This window comes from Danio rerio, chromosome 23, assembly GCF_049306965.1.
Source record: "Danio rerio strain Tuebingen ecotype United States chromosome 23, GRCz12tu, whole genome shotgun sequence".
NCBI lineage: Eukaryota > Metazoa > Chordata > Actinopteri > Cypriniformes > Danionidae > Danio > Danio rerio.
In genome coordinates this window covers 26,691,560-26,712,128 of record NC_133198.1, presented here as the reverse complement: position 1 = coordinate 26,712,128, position 20,569 = coordinate 26,691,560, and the positions used below count along the sequence as shown (strand labels likewise).

The following is a 20,569-nucleotide window of genomic DNA, read 5'->3' as shown; positions in this document are numbered from 1 at the left end:
CACTAAGATTAAAGACATGTCAAAATAAAGGGCAGCCCTTCGGGCTCACTCAGTATTGGGAAAGAGGTAAAATGACAGGGTGACGGCAAATGTTTGCAGGTGCATGCTGGTTGGTGTATGCCAGTAGCTGTGTGGAAGATTACATGTTCTGTCTTCTTGTTTTTGAGCATGTCTTTAGACATGTGTGTACATATAAATGAGATCTCCTCTATCTTCAGTGTTTGTTTTAGGAGTGTGTATGTGTGTGTGTGTGTGTGTGTGTGCCCCATACATGGGCTGCATGTGGTGTTCTCGATGCAGTAATTTATTCCTGGATTAGATGCTATCGTTCCTGAATAATGTCACAGGCACTCAGATACATTTAATATCACACACAAACAGCTATCACGACGCCTGCAGATAAATCAAATATGTCTCTCTCTGTGAAAATAACTTTCTTTTCCAATATGATGGGAACGAATAAGGACAAAATGAGAAAAAAATTAAAGTCTAGACAAGACGAGAAGATGTTTTGTTCCAAAACAAAGTAAGCTGTTTAAATTGACAGCATTTCAAAGCACTCTAGTCAAAGCTGAATGATTTGAGGGAAAAAACTTATGTAATTGCAATTAATTTTAAACTTTAAAATTCTATGTACTGTAATGTGCATTTATATAGTATATTTTATTGTGTATGGCCAAAGCCCTTCACAATCATGAGGGGGGTGCAGCAGTGTGCAGCATTCCCTTGGATGATGCAACAACAGCCACAGGACAGCGGCGCCAGTGCGCTCACTACACACCAGCTATAGGTGATAGAGAGATAAGTGATGGAGGCAATTCAGGTGGATGGGGGTGATTGGGCGGCCATGATCGGTAAGGGCCGATGAAGGGAATTTAGCCAGGACACTGGGGTTAGACCCCTACTCTTTACGAGAAGTGCCATCGGATTTTTAATGACCACAGAGAGTCAGGACCTCGGTTTAACGTTCTATCCCAAAGACAGGTATTCTACATTATTATCATCAAAAAAAAATTATTAATCATTATTATTATTAAACATAAATCAAAACTAGGCATTGTAATATTTTGTAATGACTGAGAGAGATTGTGAATAAATGTTTTTTAATGCATATTTCCGTCTTAATTTTTCCTCTTTAAATGTTGAGCCATCATTTCTGTGAGGAAAATAGCAGGGAGCTTTTAAAGCTTTTCTTTTGTTGACAACAGCTGGTCTATAAGCGCTTCTCATTACAAGTTTTGTTGGCGCATGTTGCGCTCCCAAATGCACATTAAAGGAAGTGAAGGTTGTTTCAAAAGAAAGTTCTAGTCAAATTCAAAACAAGACAGTTTTAGAATGCATTGCATTGATCTCTGTGACAAAACTAAATCCAAGATGGTGCATGGGACTAATGAAATGTTTTTGATAAACATAAATTGAATTCAATAATGAAAGCGTATAAAATATATTTATATATTCAGACTTAAAAAATAAAAAATAATGCTCAATATTAGTTTTATGGGGCAAGGCAGTGGCGCAGTAAGTAGTGCTGTCGCCTCACAGCAAGAAGGTCGCTGGGTCGCTGGTTCGAACCTCGGCTCAGTTGGCGTTTCTGTGTGGAGTTTGCATGTTCTCCCTGCCTTCGCGCGGGTTGCCTCCGGGTGCTCCGGTTTCCCCCACAGTCCAAAGACATGCGGTACAGGTAGGCTAAATTGTCCTTAGTGTGTGTGTGTGTGTGTGTGTGTATGTGTGTGTGGATGTTTCCCAGAGATGGGTTGCAGCTGGAAAAGCATCCGCTGCGTAAAAACTTGCTGGCTAAGTTGGCGGTTCATTCCGCTATGGCGACCCCTGATTAATAAAGGGACTAAGCCGACAAGAAAATGAATGAATGAATGATTTGTTTTATGCTTATATGATAATCTCAGTGTTAGATTAGTGCCACACTAACATCAAACTGTGTAGTGTAAACAATATAGCGCAAATGCTGTGGTGCACACGCTGCAAAGCTGGTCAAAATTCAAAACTGGTTACAAATAAGTTTTTATTATGGTTAGGATGCAGTCTTATAAGGCAGCTAACTATGTAGGCAGAAAGCGGCTCGCTTGGTTTTAGCACTAGCAAACAGAGCTAGACTTTGGCCTGTGCCTTAAATTTTTCTTAGCAGCGTTGAGACCCCCAGATAGTCTCAGGGCTTTAGTGAACTGAAAGGCACTGGGGGGAAGATTTTAACGTAACCCTTCTCTAACCTCTTCCTAGCGCCCACCTATAATCCCACCACACATCTAAAGGGAGCAACTGGGGAGAAATGCATATCAAACACAGCGTGCATCAAAAGACCATGATTAGTAATCCAAAGCATGTTTTTCATGACTGAAATCAGGCAGTGCCACACACACACACTTTTTACCCACACATGTACCCACTATAACTGCTTGAGTGAGCCAATGAAAATAAAAACAGAAGTGGGAAGTACGCAGGTTACCTTTCTGACCACTGTGTTCCAGTGCCAATCTAAAAGTGTCCTACAGTAGAAGCTCCGCTAAAAGAACGTTTTCCGGCTATTGATTTCTCTGCCGAGAACAAGAGCTTAAAATACGCCTTGAACTGGCACGTAACTGTGTAAACAGTGGATTGGTGCCTAATTTCGCAGGCCTTGAAAGTGGGCTTTTCCTCCAGATCTCGTCTCTCAGTGCCTCTCCATCTGTGCCTTCTAAGCAGCCGGCTGGAGGACGCCGAAATCAGACTCATCAGCAAAGCCCTCATGGCCTTCAAAACACTTCAATGACCCGTTTCCCAAGGCTCGGATCCCAAAACCGAACCAGAGTCTTCGATAATTCATTGTCCCAAGCCACCCTTTGTTTCCTTTCAAAGATGAAAGAACCACTCTCCCCCCTACCAAAAAAAAAAAAGAAAAAAGATGATATGAAAAGAGACGTTCACTTGTTCAGTTTCTCATTTTCAGTTTTTCATCTCCAGGGGATGGAAAAATCTTGCAGATTTAATAAGCCAAGGAAGAGAAAGTTCTCAGAGAAATAATGCTACATGCAGCCACGATTACATAGTTGGTGAAAGAAGCAGCCTGGCTTTGGTTATTGAGATGGCTTGCATATTCTCTCAGTAAAAAATGAGCCCTTTTCGGAGCCTCTTTGAAATAGTGGGCTGCCATCCCCGAGGCCTGTGCTGCAGTGCCAGTCTTCAAGGACTCCAGCTGTAAGCTGGATGACAGCCATATGCCTCGACGGAACTGCCACTGGGACGCGATACATGCAGAAACAGCCACACTAGAAGTTTTTTTTTTTTTTTTTAGTGGTTAACGTATTTAAAAGAAAGAAAAGCTGTGTAAGTAAAAAAGAAAGTGATGCTGAAAAGCGGCGGAGCACGTTAATTACGAGCCAGTACCAAAATTCGTGTGCAGAATAGCAAGACTCATAATGAGAAGGTGTGAAGAAATAACAGGACTCGGAAAGAGCTGAGTAATTGCCGTGTTCAGGTCTGAAAATCTCTGCACACCTCTGACCCTGGCCATTCTACGAGGATGTTATATAATATGCACAATGTGGCTCCACCTCCTGCTCCACATCCACACTGCAATTTTGTGTTGCATTATACATTTGTTCTCGTAGCTTTTAATTACTATTGCCGCTGAAACATGATGTTAAGGATTATTACCACAGGCAGAGTATGAGGCTTCACTTCTTTTGATGGCTTCCCTACACGCTTAATCCTGACACGTCGCCCACCCAAGGGACAAACCCACTCACAGTCTCACCACCGTCATGTGCTATTTAAAGTACAGTTCTCTTGAGCCAATGTAGGTTTCTTCAGCTTGGTTTGTAATGCTGTCAGAGCACAGACAGTCAGCCAACACACACCTCAGGGGGTCCTAAAACCAGGTAGTTACTCTATAGGAACTACCCACCAGAGTGGCTCTCTGAAAACACAATTCCCACAAGAACTAAGGTCAATTTTCTGGTCACATTCACGCCGCCATTGTGAACAGTAAGCTGATCAACAGCAGTGTTGAAAATGCCAAAGAGTGGGTGCTTCCTCCGACAGTTTTTCACTTGTAAAGTTGTGACGTATCGGTGATGTATGGTATACTGTTTCCAGGTTCAAGCCGCTACTCATTTGAAATGAGAAAATATTTGTTTATGGACACTTTTTTAGTCATACCACACATTAAAGTGAATTTTATATAACATGATAGTGTACACATCAGTCTCTGGACTTGCTGCATCACAAATACCAAAATTTTAACAAATTATAAAAAATGAATCACTTTCTGGACATCGGATTGTAGGAATGGATAAATACAATGAGATCGTGATTTTCTAAAGTATTAAATTGTTTTGTAAACGTTTCTTATTCCTATTTGACGAATCTCCCCATACACTTTGATAGAGTGCTTGAACCCGGAAGCTGCTTCGCGCAACGTCACACTTAACAAGCAGATTGTAAGGATGATCCTCCAAGGTAAAAGCCCCAACTGAAGAACATTTGTGGTACCCCATGCAGCCTTTCATTTAACAATGATTACAATAAACATTGGTTTTATTAATATGAATTCAGAAGGAATCTTCAGGTATTGTAGCTAAAGTCAGGCTGTCGGCTGTAACACTCGACAGAGGGCATGTCTGAAGCTTTGTGCTGACAGCCAAGCACATTCCACTATACACATAATATTTACCAACTGCCTCTAACACCTCCTCTGGTACAAATCCTGGTATGCAAATAAAGTTTTATAAAGCAGTGGTCCTCAACCACTGGGCAATGGATTAGTACCGGTCTGTGGATCAATTGGTACTAGGCCGCACAAGAAATCATGAATTATTTCTATTTTATTTATTATCTGAATGTTTTGAATAATATTATATTTTTTTCCTTTATTTTGAAAAATGACCATATTCTCTTGGTTACATCTCGGTCACTTGAGCGCCCAAATTGAACCCACAAACAGTAAAAGAGGAAGAAACAGACATCTTTAGAAATTACTTTACTAAGGGGAAAAGGTTCAGTGAAAGACCTGCGAACTCCCAAGAATTGGATCCGCAACCCATTTGTCAAAAAATCAGATGAATCTACCCTGTCTGTGACAAAAGATTAACTGCTGGAGATCGCAAATAACAGCGGCTTTAGGAGCCGTTTGCATATTGCGTCTTTTCTAGAGTTTGTGCAAGTTCGTTGTTTCTAATAGCCCACGCCTTTCAGATGCACACAGTTGAATGAATACTGGGAGCGCACCATGCTTGTGTAGAATATAGACATTTTGGTCGACTAATTATCCCAGACAAACACAGAATTCACAAACACTGCAGTGCTTTGCATACATAACATAGCCCCTTGCCCCCTGGTCTGTGTTAAAATTGTCAAGCATTGACCAGTCCATGGTAAAAAAGATTGAGGACAATTGTCATAAAGTACCAGGTGATTACCAACTGATTTTAAGCTTTTCCTTCTTTTCCATTAAGGAGAACAAATGTGTTACATAAATGTAATAGGCTAGGATTTGCATGATTAAAGTGCCTATAGAAAAAGCATCATGCCGCTTTGAAATAATATTTTTACCATTTTCCAAATAACTTTTCCAGCCTTTGAAATGTTTTTGTAGCCTTCTCCTAACCTGTGCCTTTCTACAACTTTATCCCGAAGGTATTTTGAAAGCAGGGGGTAATGCGAGTAAAGGTATAGATTTTCACAGGGTATGATGTTTTTGTATAGGCACTGTATATCTACATAAATCTATCAGACTAGCTTATGCAGAAGTTTTCCAACTTTTTCCATGAGCAAAGGAACCAATGCAACTCTACGAACCCACAATTCAGTTCGGCAATGCATAAACTCATTCCATTCAAAGTATATGTCAATGATACATGTGAAAGGGCCATAGGCAGGTGACCTTCCATAAAAAGACAAGTTTTGAACAAACATGACTAAAGAACTTTTGTGTATGAAGAAACCATAAAAAAATAGCTTTCAACAGTGTAAGTGGAATTCTGTCAGCTCTGGTATAAAGTAAGTGAGTTTAGCACAGTGTGAACGCATAAAATTATTCCTACGGTCTGCTGTACACACGCTCATGCATTTGGAGATCTCCATTCCTCGTGTCGAGATTATAGGGTGTGCACGAATCGTGATAGGAACAGTCGCACGAGCGTTTCCTCCATCTATCCGCTCCTTTGCATCTTGCCAAAATAAGAGGAGTTTGTGAGTTTCGGCAAGCTGTGCGTGTCTCACTTCTTGAGTGTCTGCATATCAGAGTAGTGACTTCCCCCTCCACATTCCCCCCCTGGTTTCAGTCTTTTTCTCGTTCGTTTCTTACCTTCCCCTTCAGCTTGAGGGGAAACATTTATAAGCATGTAGGAGAAGGTGAAAGGAAAAAGGAGAGAAGAAAATATTAGCATGACACAGGCAGAAATCCCCCCAGAGGCGGTGTTTGGTTTCTGAAGGAGTACTTATCACCAAACAATGGCTTCAAGGGCGCAGAAACTTTCTTTCTCCCCACGCATTAAGAATTTAACCAAGGAACTAATTCTGTTGCTCTCCCTGCATCACAAGGGAGGAAACGGATGAGGTGAGACACTGTGTAACTGGACAAGGAAGAAGAGCGGAAAAGAAAGAAGAGGAGACAAAGACAGGGAGAGAAAGAAAGACAAAATAAACAACACAAGCAACATGAGCTCTCCATCCCATGTTGGAACCACAGACAGGTTCGGTGGAATTCTGAATACAGAAATTAGCTTTCAATTTATGAGTGTGAATTTGAATTGAAAACTGACATGGAATGTAGTGAAACTGACTTGCTAAAAATCTTAAATCTTACATATATCAGTCTTTTGGTGGAAGGCCAGATAGCGAAAGAGACTGTGGAAACATGAGGAGCTATAGTGGAAATGTGGCTAATGAGATCACTAGCTCATTTTAGTGCACTGTGTCTGACATTGCATCTCTGAGATAAGATCATGGCTGCATCCAGATACTATTGGCCTACCTTCTGTTGTGTTTTGTACAAAAATGCACTTGTATGTTTTTGCTGTATTTGCATTGTATTTAAAGTTTTGAATGCACATGCCACTTTATTTAAAGAAAAATAGTGTTGACTTGTGAGGCATGTTATAGATGTTTATTAAAAACAAGGTATTGTTCCAGACCTTTAACCTCAATAAAAAATCAGATGTGCATAAATTAAAAAAATGCGCATAAAAACCTTATGCGCATAACTGATAGGATAAACTTTTTATTCGATAAGAAAAGATGCACATAAAGTACAAAGGAAACACTTTTACCGAACAAATTTCAGTATACGCATTAAAAAACGTTAATGTGATTTTGTTATAAGAGATCATGTGATGATAAAAGTGTGTGAGAATGGATAAACCAGAAGGCTGAGCACATTGTAAAACATCTAAATGTTGTTTTGGTCATTCTCAAATGCCTTAACTGTGTCAGTATTAGTGTTTTTATATTAATGACCTCCAGAATAAAGAGCGTCTGTGTTCCGCATCTCACTCCTCCAAACGCCACCACACGTTCACTGCATGTTAGGATTGCCTTCTAAGGCACAGGTCATATATTAAATGAAAAAAGATTCACACATCTTCACTTATTGCAGCAAATTCCGTTTTTTTTCTGTTGATATTTGGCGCCAGATAATGAGAAAGTGACGATTTTGTGTGCTTTGACACTTTATGCGATAATCCAGTTTTGCGCATAAAGTTAATTTGCATTTTTGAATGGAAACATAGTTATTGAAAAGCCCTGACATATGAGAACCCCTGAGCTTAATGCTTGACTGTACAATAAATATGAATATAATTGTATTTACATAAAAATGTATATAAACATAACAATGACAATAGTAAAGAAATACAATTACAGTACCTAATTTTTTAGAATCATTCTCATTCTATATCTTCAAACTCAAATGACAATTCTGCACCCAGTTTGCTACCTCAATTCAAATTCAGGAATTGAACTGGAATTTTGAAGTCATTCATAATTCAGTTCTGAATGGCACACAAGGCTGAAAACAGAGCCTAAAGCTTGAGCGATCCATGGATCCCTTCAGCAGAAGGCGTCACACAGACAGACGTGAAGACAAGCCTTGCACACAGCACTCTGAACAGAGAAGAAAGGCAAGCAGAGGAGGATGAAGGAATGGGGGAAAACGAGGAGGAAGGCAGAGGTGCATTACAGAAAGCAAACGCTACAAAGAACTTCCTAACAAACACACATAACAGACAACTGACGAGGGCTTTCCATCTTACAACAGCGACCCAGATACAACCCTTCCTCACACAGCGAGGTGCAAAGGTTCATGCTAATTATAATTACGATAGCCTGGCTTTTCAATCTACTCGTCTAATTGAATTCATTACACACATCTCACTAGGCCCTCCAAAGTTCAATGGGTGCTTAACTTGTTATTGTTTCTTTCTCTTTTTTTGGAAAATGACAAAAAAATCAAAGTTTGTGGCGCTTTCATCGAGAAATGCTAATCAAATAAATATGCAAATGATAAATATTAATCAGAGCTCATTGTCACCTGGGGCGTCGTGTCCCAGTCACCTCTTTTCACGGAGCTCTTGCTCAATGACAATGTCAGTAAGTCTGAGCCCATTGTTAGTCTTTATGAGTTACTGCCATGGGAACAGAGAGACAGGCACAGCCGGTGTATTCTGAGGGTCTGTTCACTTTACACCAGATATGAAACATCCTCCAGACTATAATGACAGCTGTGTATTTAGGTCAGCTTCATTTGCGGGATCCATCTTGCTCTGCCTAGAGAAGCAGGCTGCTTTCTTTCCTTATCATTAGGAGTCCATTACAGCCGGCACACCCACCGAGTTATGGAGTTCTGAAATTACATTGGATGGAGCTGAGCCATGATAACGCACAAAGATCATCATTCAAGGCCTCATAGACTTCAGTTAGCGCAGACACTGTATTTAATATGATGTAAACGAAAATGAGGCTGCGGTGAATGAAAATAGCATAGAAAATATATTGTGCTGCTGTGTACCTGCATATCTTGAACACATATTCTGCTCATTTGTATGTACAGTATATGTATGCATGTAATGTTTGTATATTTATGCAATTATGATATTTAATTATTATAATTTCTTTGCTCCAATATAAAAATATATGCTGTCTTTCTCTCCCTCTCGATTTTAATGAAAAATAGCATATGAAGGCCTCCAGTCATCCAATTAAAATGCTCTACATTAACTTAATCACAAAATAAAAAGCATATTTATCACAAAATTGCTTAATTTTACACCAGCAACAACAACCCAGTGAATATATGAATTTGCAATATATCATTACATTGCCATATATGCTATCCATTGGCTTCTGTACTCATAAACATTTGAACACAGGTGTTCTTAAACTCATCCACCGCCTCGCATATCTAAACAGCAGACTAAAAAACCCACGCTGACATTGACAGGACCTGAGCTTGGCGTACCATGCATGCTTCAATGTTCCTCTATCAACAGAATGCAAATAGACTTTTAGATGAAAAAACACAGTCTGTTCTTGTGTATCTTCAGTGCTTTGTACTCAATCTTTCTACTTTCACAGTGTTTTCTGTTTTCCTTATAAGCTGCAGTCTCCTGTTGACCTTTCTCAGCACTACACATTTCTTTGATTTCCGAGCGAATCGTGTCTCTCGGCGCGCGCTGCTGACACAGTGACCCAGCTCTGCTTGTCTCCAAAGACAACGGGAAGCAGATGAAACCATGTCAGATACTGGGAAAAAGTACTGACATGCTCAGTGTTTGAAACGACTTGTGTACACACAGAGCATTTCTGCTATTGATTAGTGTGTGACAAGAGGTCCATTTAGACGTCTTCCACAGTGGGAAAGGTGAGCTTTGTCACGCCTGAGTGGCTTCTAAAGGACTGAAACGCACTTTAGTAAAACATAGACTTCACTTCGGCCCTGTCAGCATGAAGGTGGTCTATAATACCTGAAGGAAGCTAGCTGTTAGCAGCTAACTTGACAACATCTACCAGGGCTAATTGTAACATACAAAAAAAACTTAATTTGTGTGGATGTAAAATTAAAACAAAGATATGAAAATGAACAAAGAGAGACGACAACAACTTTGACAACAAAAATACCTGAAGATCTATAATACCTGAAGAAAGCTAGCTGTTAGAGATTATTCTCACAACAGGGCTAATGGCATCAGGAAAACCTAGACTGTATTTATCTAAATCCAAATAAAACATAACATAAATGAAAGACTGGAAACTTGACTAAAAGAGAGAAATGACCAACAAAAGTTAGCTGTTAGCAACACATCTGCCCAAATCTACCAAGGCTAACAGAAACATGCTAACTAGCAAAGCCCAGTCTGTGTTATGAACACAAGAAAGAGTGGGAAAATAGAGAAGGTAACAACTTTACTAAAATAAAGAAAGAACAATGGTGGCAATTAAGCTAGCTGTTAATAATAGCTCTAACAGAAACATGCTAAACAAGATAATCACGTCTGTACGAATATAAAGATAACAAAAATATCTAACAGCTATCTTTTAGCAATAAGCCTGATAATACCTAGAAGGGATACTGCCCACATAGCAAAATTTCTCTGGCCCAGCTCTGGCCCACACAATCAGGTTTTGCTTGGCCCACATGCCGCTGTGAATTACGGTACATGACTGGACCAAATCTGGCTTCCAGACAAGGGCCAAACACAGACCATATCTGGGCCAAGTCTCAGCCAAATTAATAACTCATAACTGGGCCTGAACTGGGCCAGAAAGGTTGGTGTGTCACGATTGCAATGAAATTAATAAACCTATGAAGCGTTGTGCTTTAGGCACACTATGGGCCTTGTTTTTTCTCAGTGACCTGATTGGTAGAATTGATTTATTTAAAAATTATTTTTATGTATTTTAAATATGGGTCAAGACTGGCCAAACTCACGTGGCCCACAATCAATTTTTAAAATCTGGGCCAATGCTACGTTTTACATCTGGCCCAAATCTTGTGTGCCGCATTATAGACGGTGCCACCTCTGCCAAACCCAGGCCATGGTTGTCCCACATGCTGTATGCCAGTGCCGGATGAATGCCTGATGTCCCAGCTTTATGCCAAATCTGGGCCAGAATTCTTTGCTACTAGGGTGGGAACAGTATCAAAAACAAGGTCTCAGCTGATATAAACAAACAAAACACAGGAAGCCTAACTTAGTGGGAGTGGACAAAAGAAAGTTGAGGAAATTAGCTGTTAGCAACCAATCAGACAAAATACACCAGCGCTAACATGAACAAGCTAACCACCCTACTGAAAAAAACAGCTTAAATCATCCTAGGCTGGTTGGCTGGTTTTAGCTGGTCAACCAGCCTGGTTTTAGAGGGGTTTTGGCCATTTCCAGGCTGGTTTCCAGCCATTTCCAGCCTTGTCTTAGTTGGTCAGGCTGGGAGATGTCCAGCTTAAACCAGGCTTGTCAAGCTGGTTTTAGCTGGATTAAGCTAGTCATTTTCCAGCCTGAAAAGACCAGGCTGGAAATGGTTGAAAACCAGCCTGGAAATGGCCAAAACCCCTCTAAAACCAGCCTGGTCGGCCAGGCTGCTGATTTTTCAGCAGGGCAGCATAACATAGTCTGTTTGGATATAAACATAAAATAAAGAGTGCAAACTGAATTAAAAGAAATAAAAAAGACAAGCGCTACCCGTTAGCGTCTATCCTGACAAAACCTTATAGCTAATGGGAATACACTAACCAGCAAAATCTTTAAAACAACAGAAAGAGAAGAAATTTAACAAAAAGAAAAAGAAAAAGAATGTGATACAAACAATCCTGCCCCTGGGCCCTGACAGTACAAAGTATATCTACAGCATAATACCTACAGTAGAGGAAGCTAGCTGTTAGCGAATAGCCTGACAACATCCACCAGGGTAAAGTGTAACATGCTAACCAGCAAAACCTGGTCTGTGTGGATATAAACCTGAAAGAAAGAGAAGAAACTTCACTAAAAGAGAGAGAGGACAAAGAAGGTGACAAAAGCAAAACACGACGACAAAGCAAAGCAACTTTTTTCTGCATTTACACATCAAACTGAGAACAGGTGTCCAAAGCACAAGACTTTCGCTCATCAATGCTCCGTATCTTCCTCAGCATGAAAGGCAGTCAGCCTGGCTCAGGTCCGCCACAGAGCTTTTGATGTTTAATTAATGTTCTGTTTGCGGAATATGCAAATGTAAATAAATGTATTAAAAAAAAACATACTGTAACTTGCCACCAGCAAAAGCCTGAAAGGACCAAAACATTTACTTTGTCAGAAATAATGAAATAAAGCCAAAGACACAAGCACTACTCCTCTTTACATGTTAATTTATGCATCTTTTCACTGAAGACTGGAAAACAATCCTAATGAGTCATAGAGGCTGATATTGAACAGAGAAAAAAGGATAGAGGGAGGGAGGGATGCATCCAGCACTATAGTTGCCACATATGTGCTGCCAGGGAGTAGGACACACATAGCATTCGAAATGAATGAGAGGGATATTTCTGTACCGTTAAAATGCGCTCAAAATCTTAACCCTGCCAAAACAGCCTTGGATACACTTCCCATAATTAACACACTGTCCAGGACATGTTTTTTTTACCAATTCAAGCTTTTAAAAATAACTGCTGCAGTAATTATGATGTGTTTACTGCATTTTGGTGTACAAAACAGGCTCCCTCTGAACTACTGTACTTGTATAGTACATATTAAAAAACTTCTACCAAATGCACTGCACATGAGGTGTAAATAACTAAAAAAAAATCAGTTAACAGCTATCAAATAAACTAAATTTAACCATTGAGGGACTTGCTGTTCTCCAATATTTTGAATTCCATTGACAATTAGCTTCTGTGGTCTTAACGAATAGCGAACTGTCCACTGGTTAAACACTTTGTAGATACTGACGGTCGTGCTGGTGTTGTTTGCCTGCACATTCAATCATCTTACTCTACTCTAAAATGCTAGTCAACAGGAATCCAGCCAGACGCAAAGAAGTCACATCATTATTTCACATTATTTTGTAGAAAAACCTGCAGTACTATATTTATTACACAGAAGCCTTGTAAACATCTGTTTAATTTTATTTCTGCTAATTTTTAAGTGACTTTCGGCGAAAAAAGCTGTACATAACCAAATATATCTCAAAAATACAACCGTATTTGTTATTGTAGTCCAGTTTGTACTGAGTAAAATGTTACCAGACTTTAGCTTATCATAAATTTATAAGATAGTGAAAACCCCACAAATATCAGGGTGTTTCAAAACTTCTCCACACTCAGAGCCCCCCAAAACCCAGTCAGACCCCAGAGTGTTAATTACTTAGCATTTTGACTAGCGTAGATTCTACTCCCGTCCCTAGGCTTAGCAGGGAAATGATCTTAGCTTCTAACAAGGGGGTTTATATGCATGCAATCCATGAAAACAGGTTGCAGGGCAACAACAGGGTCAGAACAACTGTTAAATGATACATCTAAACAAACCGTACTCCAAAAAAAGAAATGCACCATAACCTCACTTCTCCTTCATATAGAGTGTTGAGGATTGGAGCTATAGGGAATGCCGATCCAACCATCCTCTATGATGCAAACACAAGAAAAGAAAGAGACAAAGAGGTACAGGTAGAAAGAAGACATCAAACCAGCCCTTTGAGGGCCCCCAGAAGGAGACCCGCAGGTCAGAATCCCAACAAGAAAGGTCAGAGGTTGAACTCTTGAAGAGGTTGAGTGGTGTCCGGTGGTGGCCCTGAGCAGACATCACAAGGACAAAGACAGACAGAGAGACACACTGGAACAGAAAAAATACGATTTAAAGACAGCCAAAAAAGCACATAAAAGGACAAAGGGGGAATGACGAGATATTTGAGCATGGGAGGACTGGTGTGGACGTATGCACTGGAGAGGTGAGGTCATGAATGAAACATGAAGTCAGTGTTTCATGTGTCATCACAGCTGATGGCAGAATGAGAACGCTGTGGCAATGAAAGAGAATGAGCACCTTCCACAAGAGTTTTCCAGCAGGACACAAGCAGACACACAATGCTAATTAAACAATAGCACGTTTTGCAAACATAAAACTGCAAGGACTCATCTGAACATTCACACAATTTTCCAAACTCACCACAGGGCCCTTGTTGTTTGACAGGGATGTCTTTTTGGGTCCGGCATTCCTGCAGTTTCCTCTCGCAGTCGTTGGGGTATGTCTTGCCATCCTTTCCGCACAGGGGCTTGTACGTGCCGTCGCATTGTATGGGATCGCAGGAGCACCGAAACTCTCCATTATCCAGCAAACATATGGCGTTGAACTTACAACCATTCGGGCAGCCCCCTGGAGACCAGAGAGACATGTATGTATGAGTCAAAAACGGAGGTAAGCGTTCTGGAACTAATCAACATTGACTGGAAGCATCTCTCTTTCTCTCTTGCTCAATCAGACATCGGATATCGACTCACTCAGGGGTTTTGAATTAATTACCATGCCTGATTATTTAATCAATTATCTAATTCCATTCAGATTGATTTGGGCTGTTTTTTCCCCCCCACTCAGAGTTATGTTAAGCTGTCACAGACGGTCCGTGGCGGTGTGTAATTACACCAGTCTTTCATCTGTTTGAGAAAATTAAGAGACCTATTATGCTATTGTACAATCTGAGCTTGATTTATGTTTGATTGCATTATCCAACCTATCTTTAAAGATGTGACATACATGCTGATGAGAGCTGGCTCACAGTAAGCTATAGGAACGGAAGCAGGAGCTTCTGATTTTACTCCACATGAAGTGTTGTTCGCAACCCAAATACTTCCACAGTCTGACATATTTATGAGAAAAACAGAATATTTAATGAGAAAAAAAAAATAGGCCAAGGCTTGATTTCATCCATCAGGAATTGATTGGATTGCAAAAACTGCTAGTTCGATGCGAGAAGAGAAGCAAAATCGAGAGGTTTTTGGAGGATGATTTTTCTCCCGAAACTGTTGTGAAATATGTATAACCCTGCAAAAATAATATTTTACTCAAACTAATCAAAAAAGCCTCTCTTAGCTAGCAATCCAAATAGTATCAAAGATAAAAATGGTAAGATTTATATAGTTCCATTTCTTTGTTCTTTCATTTAACCTTCAGTTAACAAACTAACAGTTGAGCGTACTAGCGGCGCTTAGTCTAAACTGGCAATAAAAGGCTCTTTTGCTCCATCTGGAAATGATGGGAATGTAAAAACTTGGTGTTCCATACAAGAACGAATCATGTGAGAGTTTGTAGTGCATTGTAGAGGACTATTTTCCCCAGAACAGCCTGCTGGTGTTATAAAAAAACAATTAGTCACACTTTCTTTTGATGATGTTTGTTGAATTTAAGATACATTGCATCTATATGCCAACTAATTTTTATTAGATTATAAGTAGACAGTTAGGTTGGGCTTAGGGTTGGGGTTAGGGTAAGTTGTCTTGTACTTGCAAAGTTTTTTATAGTCAGATAAATGTCTGATGAAGGAGCAGTATCAACAGATATTAAGTAAACAGTCTACTAATACTCAAATGGACCATCAAAATAAAGTGTTACCGAAAAAATCGAAACCCTTGCAGAATCTGATCCTATTTGAAAGCTGTTGGTAGTAACTGGTAAAAAAATAGCATGCTTCTGGACATGCTAAAGGTAGGTGAAAGTTATGCGAGTTTTTAGACAAGAGAAAAAAAGTGTTAAAATATTAATGCCTAACTGAGAAAATAGTGTAGTGAGGGGTTTTACAGCCTCAAAACATCTAACATATATATATCGTGGATTTCGATTATTGCGGGCTATTTTTAGAACGTAACTCCCACAATTAATGAGAGACCACTGTATAACTACAAATATTGTTTCTTTGGGAAGTTTTATTTGTTGATTTTAATCGAGAGTTGTTGCTCTTTAGAATTAAAGAACTAGTAAAGGAACTTTTTAGGAGTCTTTTGGAATGAGTGGTTGAAGTTTGTGTTTACCCTCAATGTTTTAGAAACTATGGAAAAAAGCAGAAGTCAATAATTCATTTTAATTTTTGCCTAACATGTTTACTGCTCCAAAATATTTTAAATGTTTTTCAAATTGAAATATATAGTGTTCAAAGAGGAAAATGTTGTTTTTTACCCTGACATTTAAAAAATATATATTTAAGAGCAATGAGCACAATACCGTGAAGAATCATACTATCAGAATCTTATACCGGCCCATGACTAGTTTAGTTCACCCACAAATTTAAATTACGTAATTAATTATGTTATCCTACCTTTCATTCATCTTCAGAACACACATGAAAATATTTTAGGTGAAACCTGAGATCTCTCTTATTCTCCATAGACAGCAAGGTTTGTGACTAAACAAAAGAATGCACTTCATTCAACTGTTTCTTCCCCTCAGTGTCAGTATATTGTGCATGTTCATAAGTGTGCTATTCTCTTTTCTCATCTGAACAAGTCTTGAAACTTGCTCTCTAGCGGAGAATAAGGGAGCTTTCCAATTTCATGTACAATATCTCAAATTTATTTGAAGACAAACAAAGATCTAAGGCTTGTTAAAAATTAAACTAACACTTTGAAGAGTTCACACTTAGATATGTTAGACGTTAATAGCAGATTTGGCATGCTGTCCTGGGAGAAAACCCTGAGCTCGGAGATAATTGAGTCCAAGGCTCCCGTCTGGTCAATAAGCATATAAAGAGGTCCAAGATTGGGTAGATCTCGAGAGCTTCCCCTGGAAAATGGAGGAAAAGGAGGAGATTGGGTGGAAGGGGGGGATTCCTTCAAAACAAAGATAAGGCAGTAGGGTGAAATTGGTCTATTAATTATAAGCTTGGATCAATCTGATTGGATTATAACTGATTACGGATGAGAGGCCAGCCTTGATCTATCATATACCATGCCCTCTTACACTAATTTATAAAACTTTACTTAAAGACACTTTTCAAAATAAATGTTAATAATAGCTATTTTTTTAATTTATGATTAAAGAAGAATTGTTTGCATTCAAATTAAGTGAATCCCAAACAAATGCTAGCATTCTAGCCTGTATCTGACACAAAGATACTCATCTGAGAGAACTGCTATCGCTTTGTGCGTTACACCAGCACACAGACAGTTGCTCTGTACTGGGACAACAGTGGCCCACAAATAAACGCCCTATTGCTCACGGCACAAACACAGTTCAGACACACAAACACTAAGCCAGCGTTCATGCACTATCACAGCAGAACACACACTCTCACACCGCTTTGCCACAGGGCTTCAGAGCGAGGCAGAGACGATCTTTTCATCACCCGTGAAGATACAGTCTTGCCACAATACACCTGCCAGAGCCCGACAGGCAAATTGGATTTGTGGAGATTGGTATCGTGTAGGCATGACAGTACTGCTAACCTGACTTAATTTGTCCACAGCCTCCTCGCTGCAGCCATGACAAAATAAATCAAATGCGGCCGTAGGGCTCCTTTATCAGACAACGAGCATGAGCTCCTGGGAGCCGACGACATTTCTGCTTTGAGGAGGAACTCACCTTTTTCCTTGCAGCTGCCTAAAGAGACCTTTTTGAGCTCCAGGTTGTTCTTCAGGGCAGTGCGCTCCATCTGACACATGCTCTCGTAGGTGTGTCCGTCGCTGGCACAGATGGGCATTTCGTCAGGCGGACAAGACTCAGCCGGGGCAAAGGTAATCTGCTGGTAGGTCTTTGGGTTGACTCGACAGGCTGTGCTTAAGCTGTTCAGAGTGTCACTGCAAGGATCTGAGGATGAGAGTGAGAAGAAAACAATGATTCAAACTGATTCACATCGTTTTACCAAATGTAAGTGATGGTGATTATTTATGATTGCTTTAGATAATGAAGATAATCTGACCTGTTGGCTAACTAGCTAGTGGTTGTTATTTTTACTTTGTATAATAATTTAATAATTGTACATAAAAAACCATGCAAACCACAACTTGCAAACAATATTTTGCTACCATAACCATAGTTTGAGCCTAGGGCTGGGCGATGTTGCAACAAAACATTATCAAGATATCATGTTTCATATCATTCGATAAAGATAATTATTGAATATTTTTTTAACAATACATTTAGGAATAATAGGATTTATTTTAATTTACCAACATTACTAAGGCAAATGGTTTTAATAGTCAAAACTATTTAAACAAAATATCTTTATAGTAAGATAAACATAGATGTTAAAAAAACTATTAAACTTGATACATAAAATGCTACAAAGTTGTGTGCAATGGTAAAGATAGATCAACAACTGTGAGCTGTCAATAATAATGATACAGTAAACGTCAAACTCTGTAAACAAAACAAATTAGGATAATCAAATCTGAGCTTTTAAGTGGGACTAATGATCATTATTTAAATACATACAGCAACATTACAAATTGTGAAGTTGAATGACTACTGTTTATCACCATATGCTAAAAAAAATGGTGGGCTAGTGGCTGGGATGCACAAGAAAAGAAACCAAAAAGCCACTCTGGCGACATCCGTACATCCATTTTATTTACAATCTCTTCACTGCTGCTATATAGGACTCATTTTTACATGTCTTAATCAGGTTATTCTGACCTGAAGTGAAAAGTGTGAGCATGTGGTTTACTTCACCATTTTCTATGGCATCTCTTGTAACTAGGCTACTATCAACCATTTTCTCAGAGGAAGACAAGTGGACAAACCATTGCTGCCACTTTGATGCAAGTTTATGGAGAAAAGTAAAAAGCACTGCAGTGTTTAGATGTGCTGTGTTTGTGTAAGGTAATTAGTTTGTCGTTATTACAGAAATGTGTAAAATCCATTCAAAGTGTGAAGCAGATTGCTAAGTTCGCGGCATTCAAAAAGTTCCTATGTTTTTTAACTCGGTGTACCTGAAACACATGCGCATTACTTGTGCACCGGTCGCACACCATGTGAGCGTCGTGCAAGTCTCACGCCTCCATTGGAAATGACAAACTTATACCATAAGCTTATTGGCATTCCTTCCAAGGCGTGCGCTCAGCAGCCACACTTTAATAAAACTATAGCAATTCATACTGAACTTTATTTATCGTTCTTGACAATGATGTTCAGTCAATAAATAAACCGATTTTGTTGCCAGTCCTATTTGAGGCTGGTCTTTGATGTAAAACTGTGATTATACAAATGGTTAAAAAAAATGTGCCAAAAAACATTCCCATTTTTACAAAACTGCACTTGTTTAAAGATTAATTTATACTTCTGCATCAAGTGATTGCTCTACCTAACTGTAGCTTGACTGATGCTGTTGTCAATATTTATACTTATGAATTCTGTCTGTGTTGTCACTATTGCAATGCTAGTAGGCAGTGGGGTACCTATGCTTCCCAGTTTCTTTGCTGGTGTTTTGAGTTTATGCCAAAAAAGCATGTGATGCTACTGTAGAAGTAACTCAAACTCGTAACATTCAGGGAAGAAAGATGCAGATCTGGCAAACTTTCAACAACTTTAATAATAAAATAAACAGAAAGCAAAAGTATCTTTCCAAAGCTCCTCTATAAGACTCGAGACAAGGCTCTCAACCTCGTCCAACCTCTTCACCACTATGAAGTCAACTAATTACAGACCTTCCACTTCATACACTGCAAAAAATTATTTTCTTACTTAGATTTTTTGTCTTGTTACTAGTCCAAATATCTAAAAGTTCTCAAATCAAGAAGCATTTTCTACACAAGCAAAACATATTGTCTTTGTTTTAAGAAATAATATTTTCCAACAGTAAGCATGTCAAGCTAAAGAATTAAAATAAATCACTGTCCTCTGCTCTCTTCGTTAGTTTCAAAAACACAGATTTCTTTACAACAACAACAACAACAAAAAAACACATTAAAAAATCCTTACATAAACCTTAAGAACGGTATAACAGGAAATGTTTGCAGGTTTAAAACTTTGAGCTTTCCAACCTGCATTAAACCGTTAAACCAGTTATCCTCCCATGCTGGGACGATATCATGATGGGGGTCTCTCCACTACCACTAGTGTGCACCATCCACTTGGATGGACAACAGGACAACAACACCAGTCTGCTCACCACACACCAGCAATTGGTGAAATGAGAGGCAATCATAGAGCCAATTCAGGTGGATGGGGGTGATTGGGGGTGGGGGGTGGGGGGTGGGGGGGTTCATGATTGGTAAGAGCGGATGGAGGGAATTTGGCTAGAACACTCTTTAAAAGAAGTGCTATGGGATTTTTAATGACCACAGAGAGTCAGGACCTTGGTTTAACGTCTCATTGAAAAAAAACGGACAGCACCAATATATTTAATCAAAGGGAGAGATAAGAATGTTACTCAAACATTAATTGCAAGTAAACTCTATTATATTTGAGAGCAGCCATGCAAAAGGTGTTTCTGGAGGTTACAGAACATTATTTTACAGAAGAACCGTAGATTCAGATTTTCTGTTTCCCCAGGAGTTTTGCTATTGTTTATATTCTTTATCTCATACGAGAATAAAACCTTTATTTTAATTCTGTGTATGGGCATTATTGTGAAATTGTCATGTCTCTATGAAGCATACTTTTTATTTTGCCCAATTTGAAAGGAAATT

At 39.2% G+C, this 20,569-nt stretch overlaps 1 protein-coding gene across 38 annotated transcripts in view; it reads right to left on the bottom strand.

Annotated features, from left to right (window-relative positions):
- The window catches only part of agrn (agrin), a 444,147-nt gene that overhangs the window by 142,817 nt on the left and 280,761 nt on the right, over window positions 1-20,569 (bottom strand). For all 38 annotated transcript variants that reach the window (XR_012398373.1, XM_073938578.1, XM_073938589.1 and 35 more), the window contains 2 exon segments: window positions 17,523-17,747; window positions 14,121-14,327 (listed from right to left, as the gene is read on the bottom strand). Coding sequence is in view for 37 of the 38 variants with exons in the window: in XM_073938578.1 (XP_073794679.1) it covers window positions 14,121-14,327; window positions 17,523-17,747 (432 nt within the window). In the remaining variant the exon portion in view is untranslated.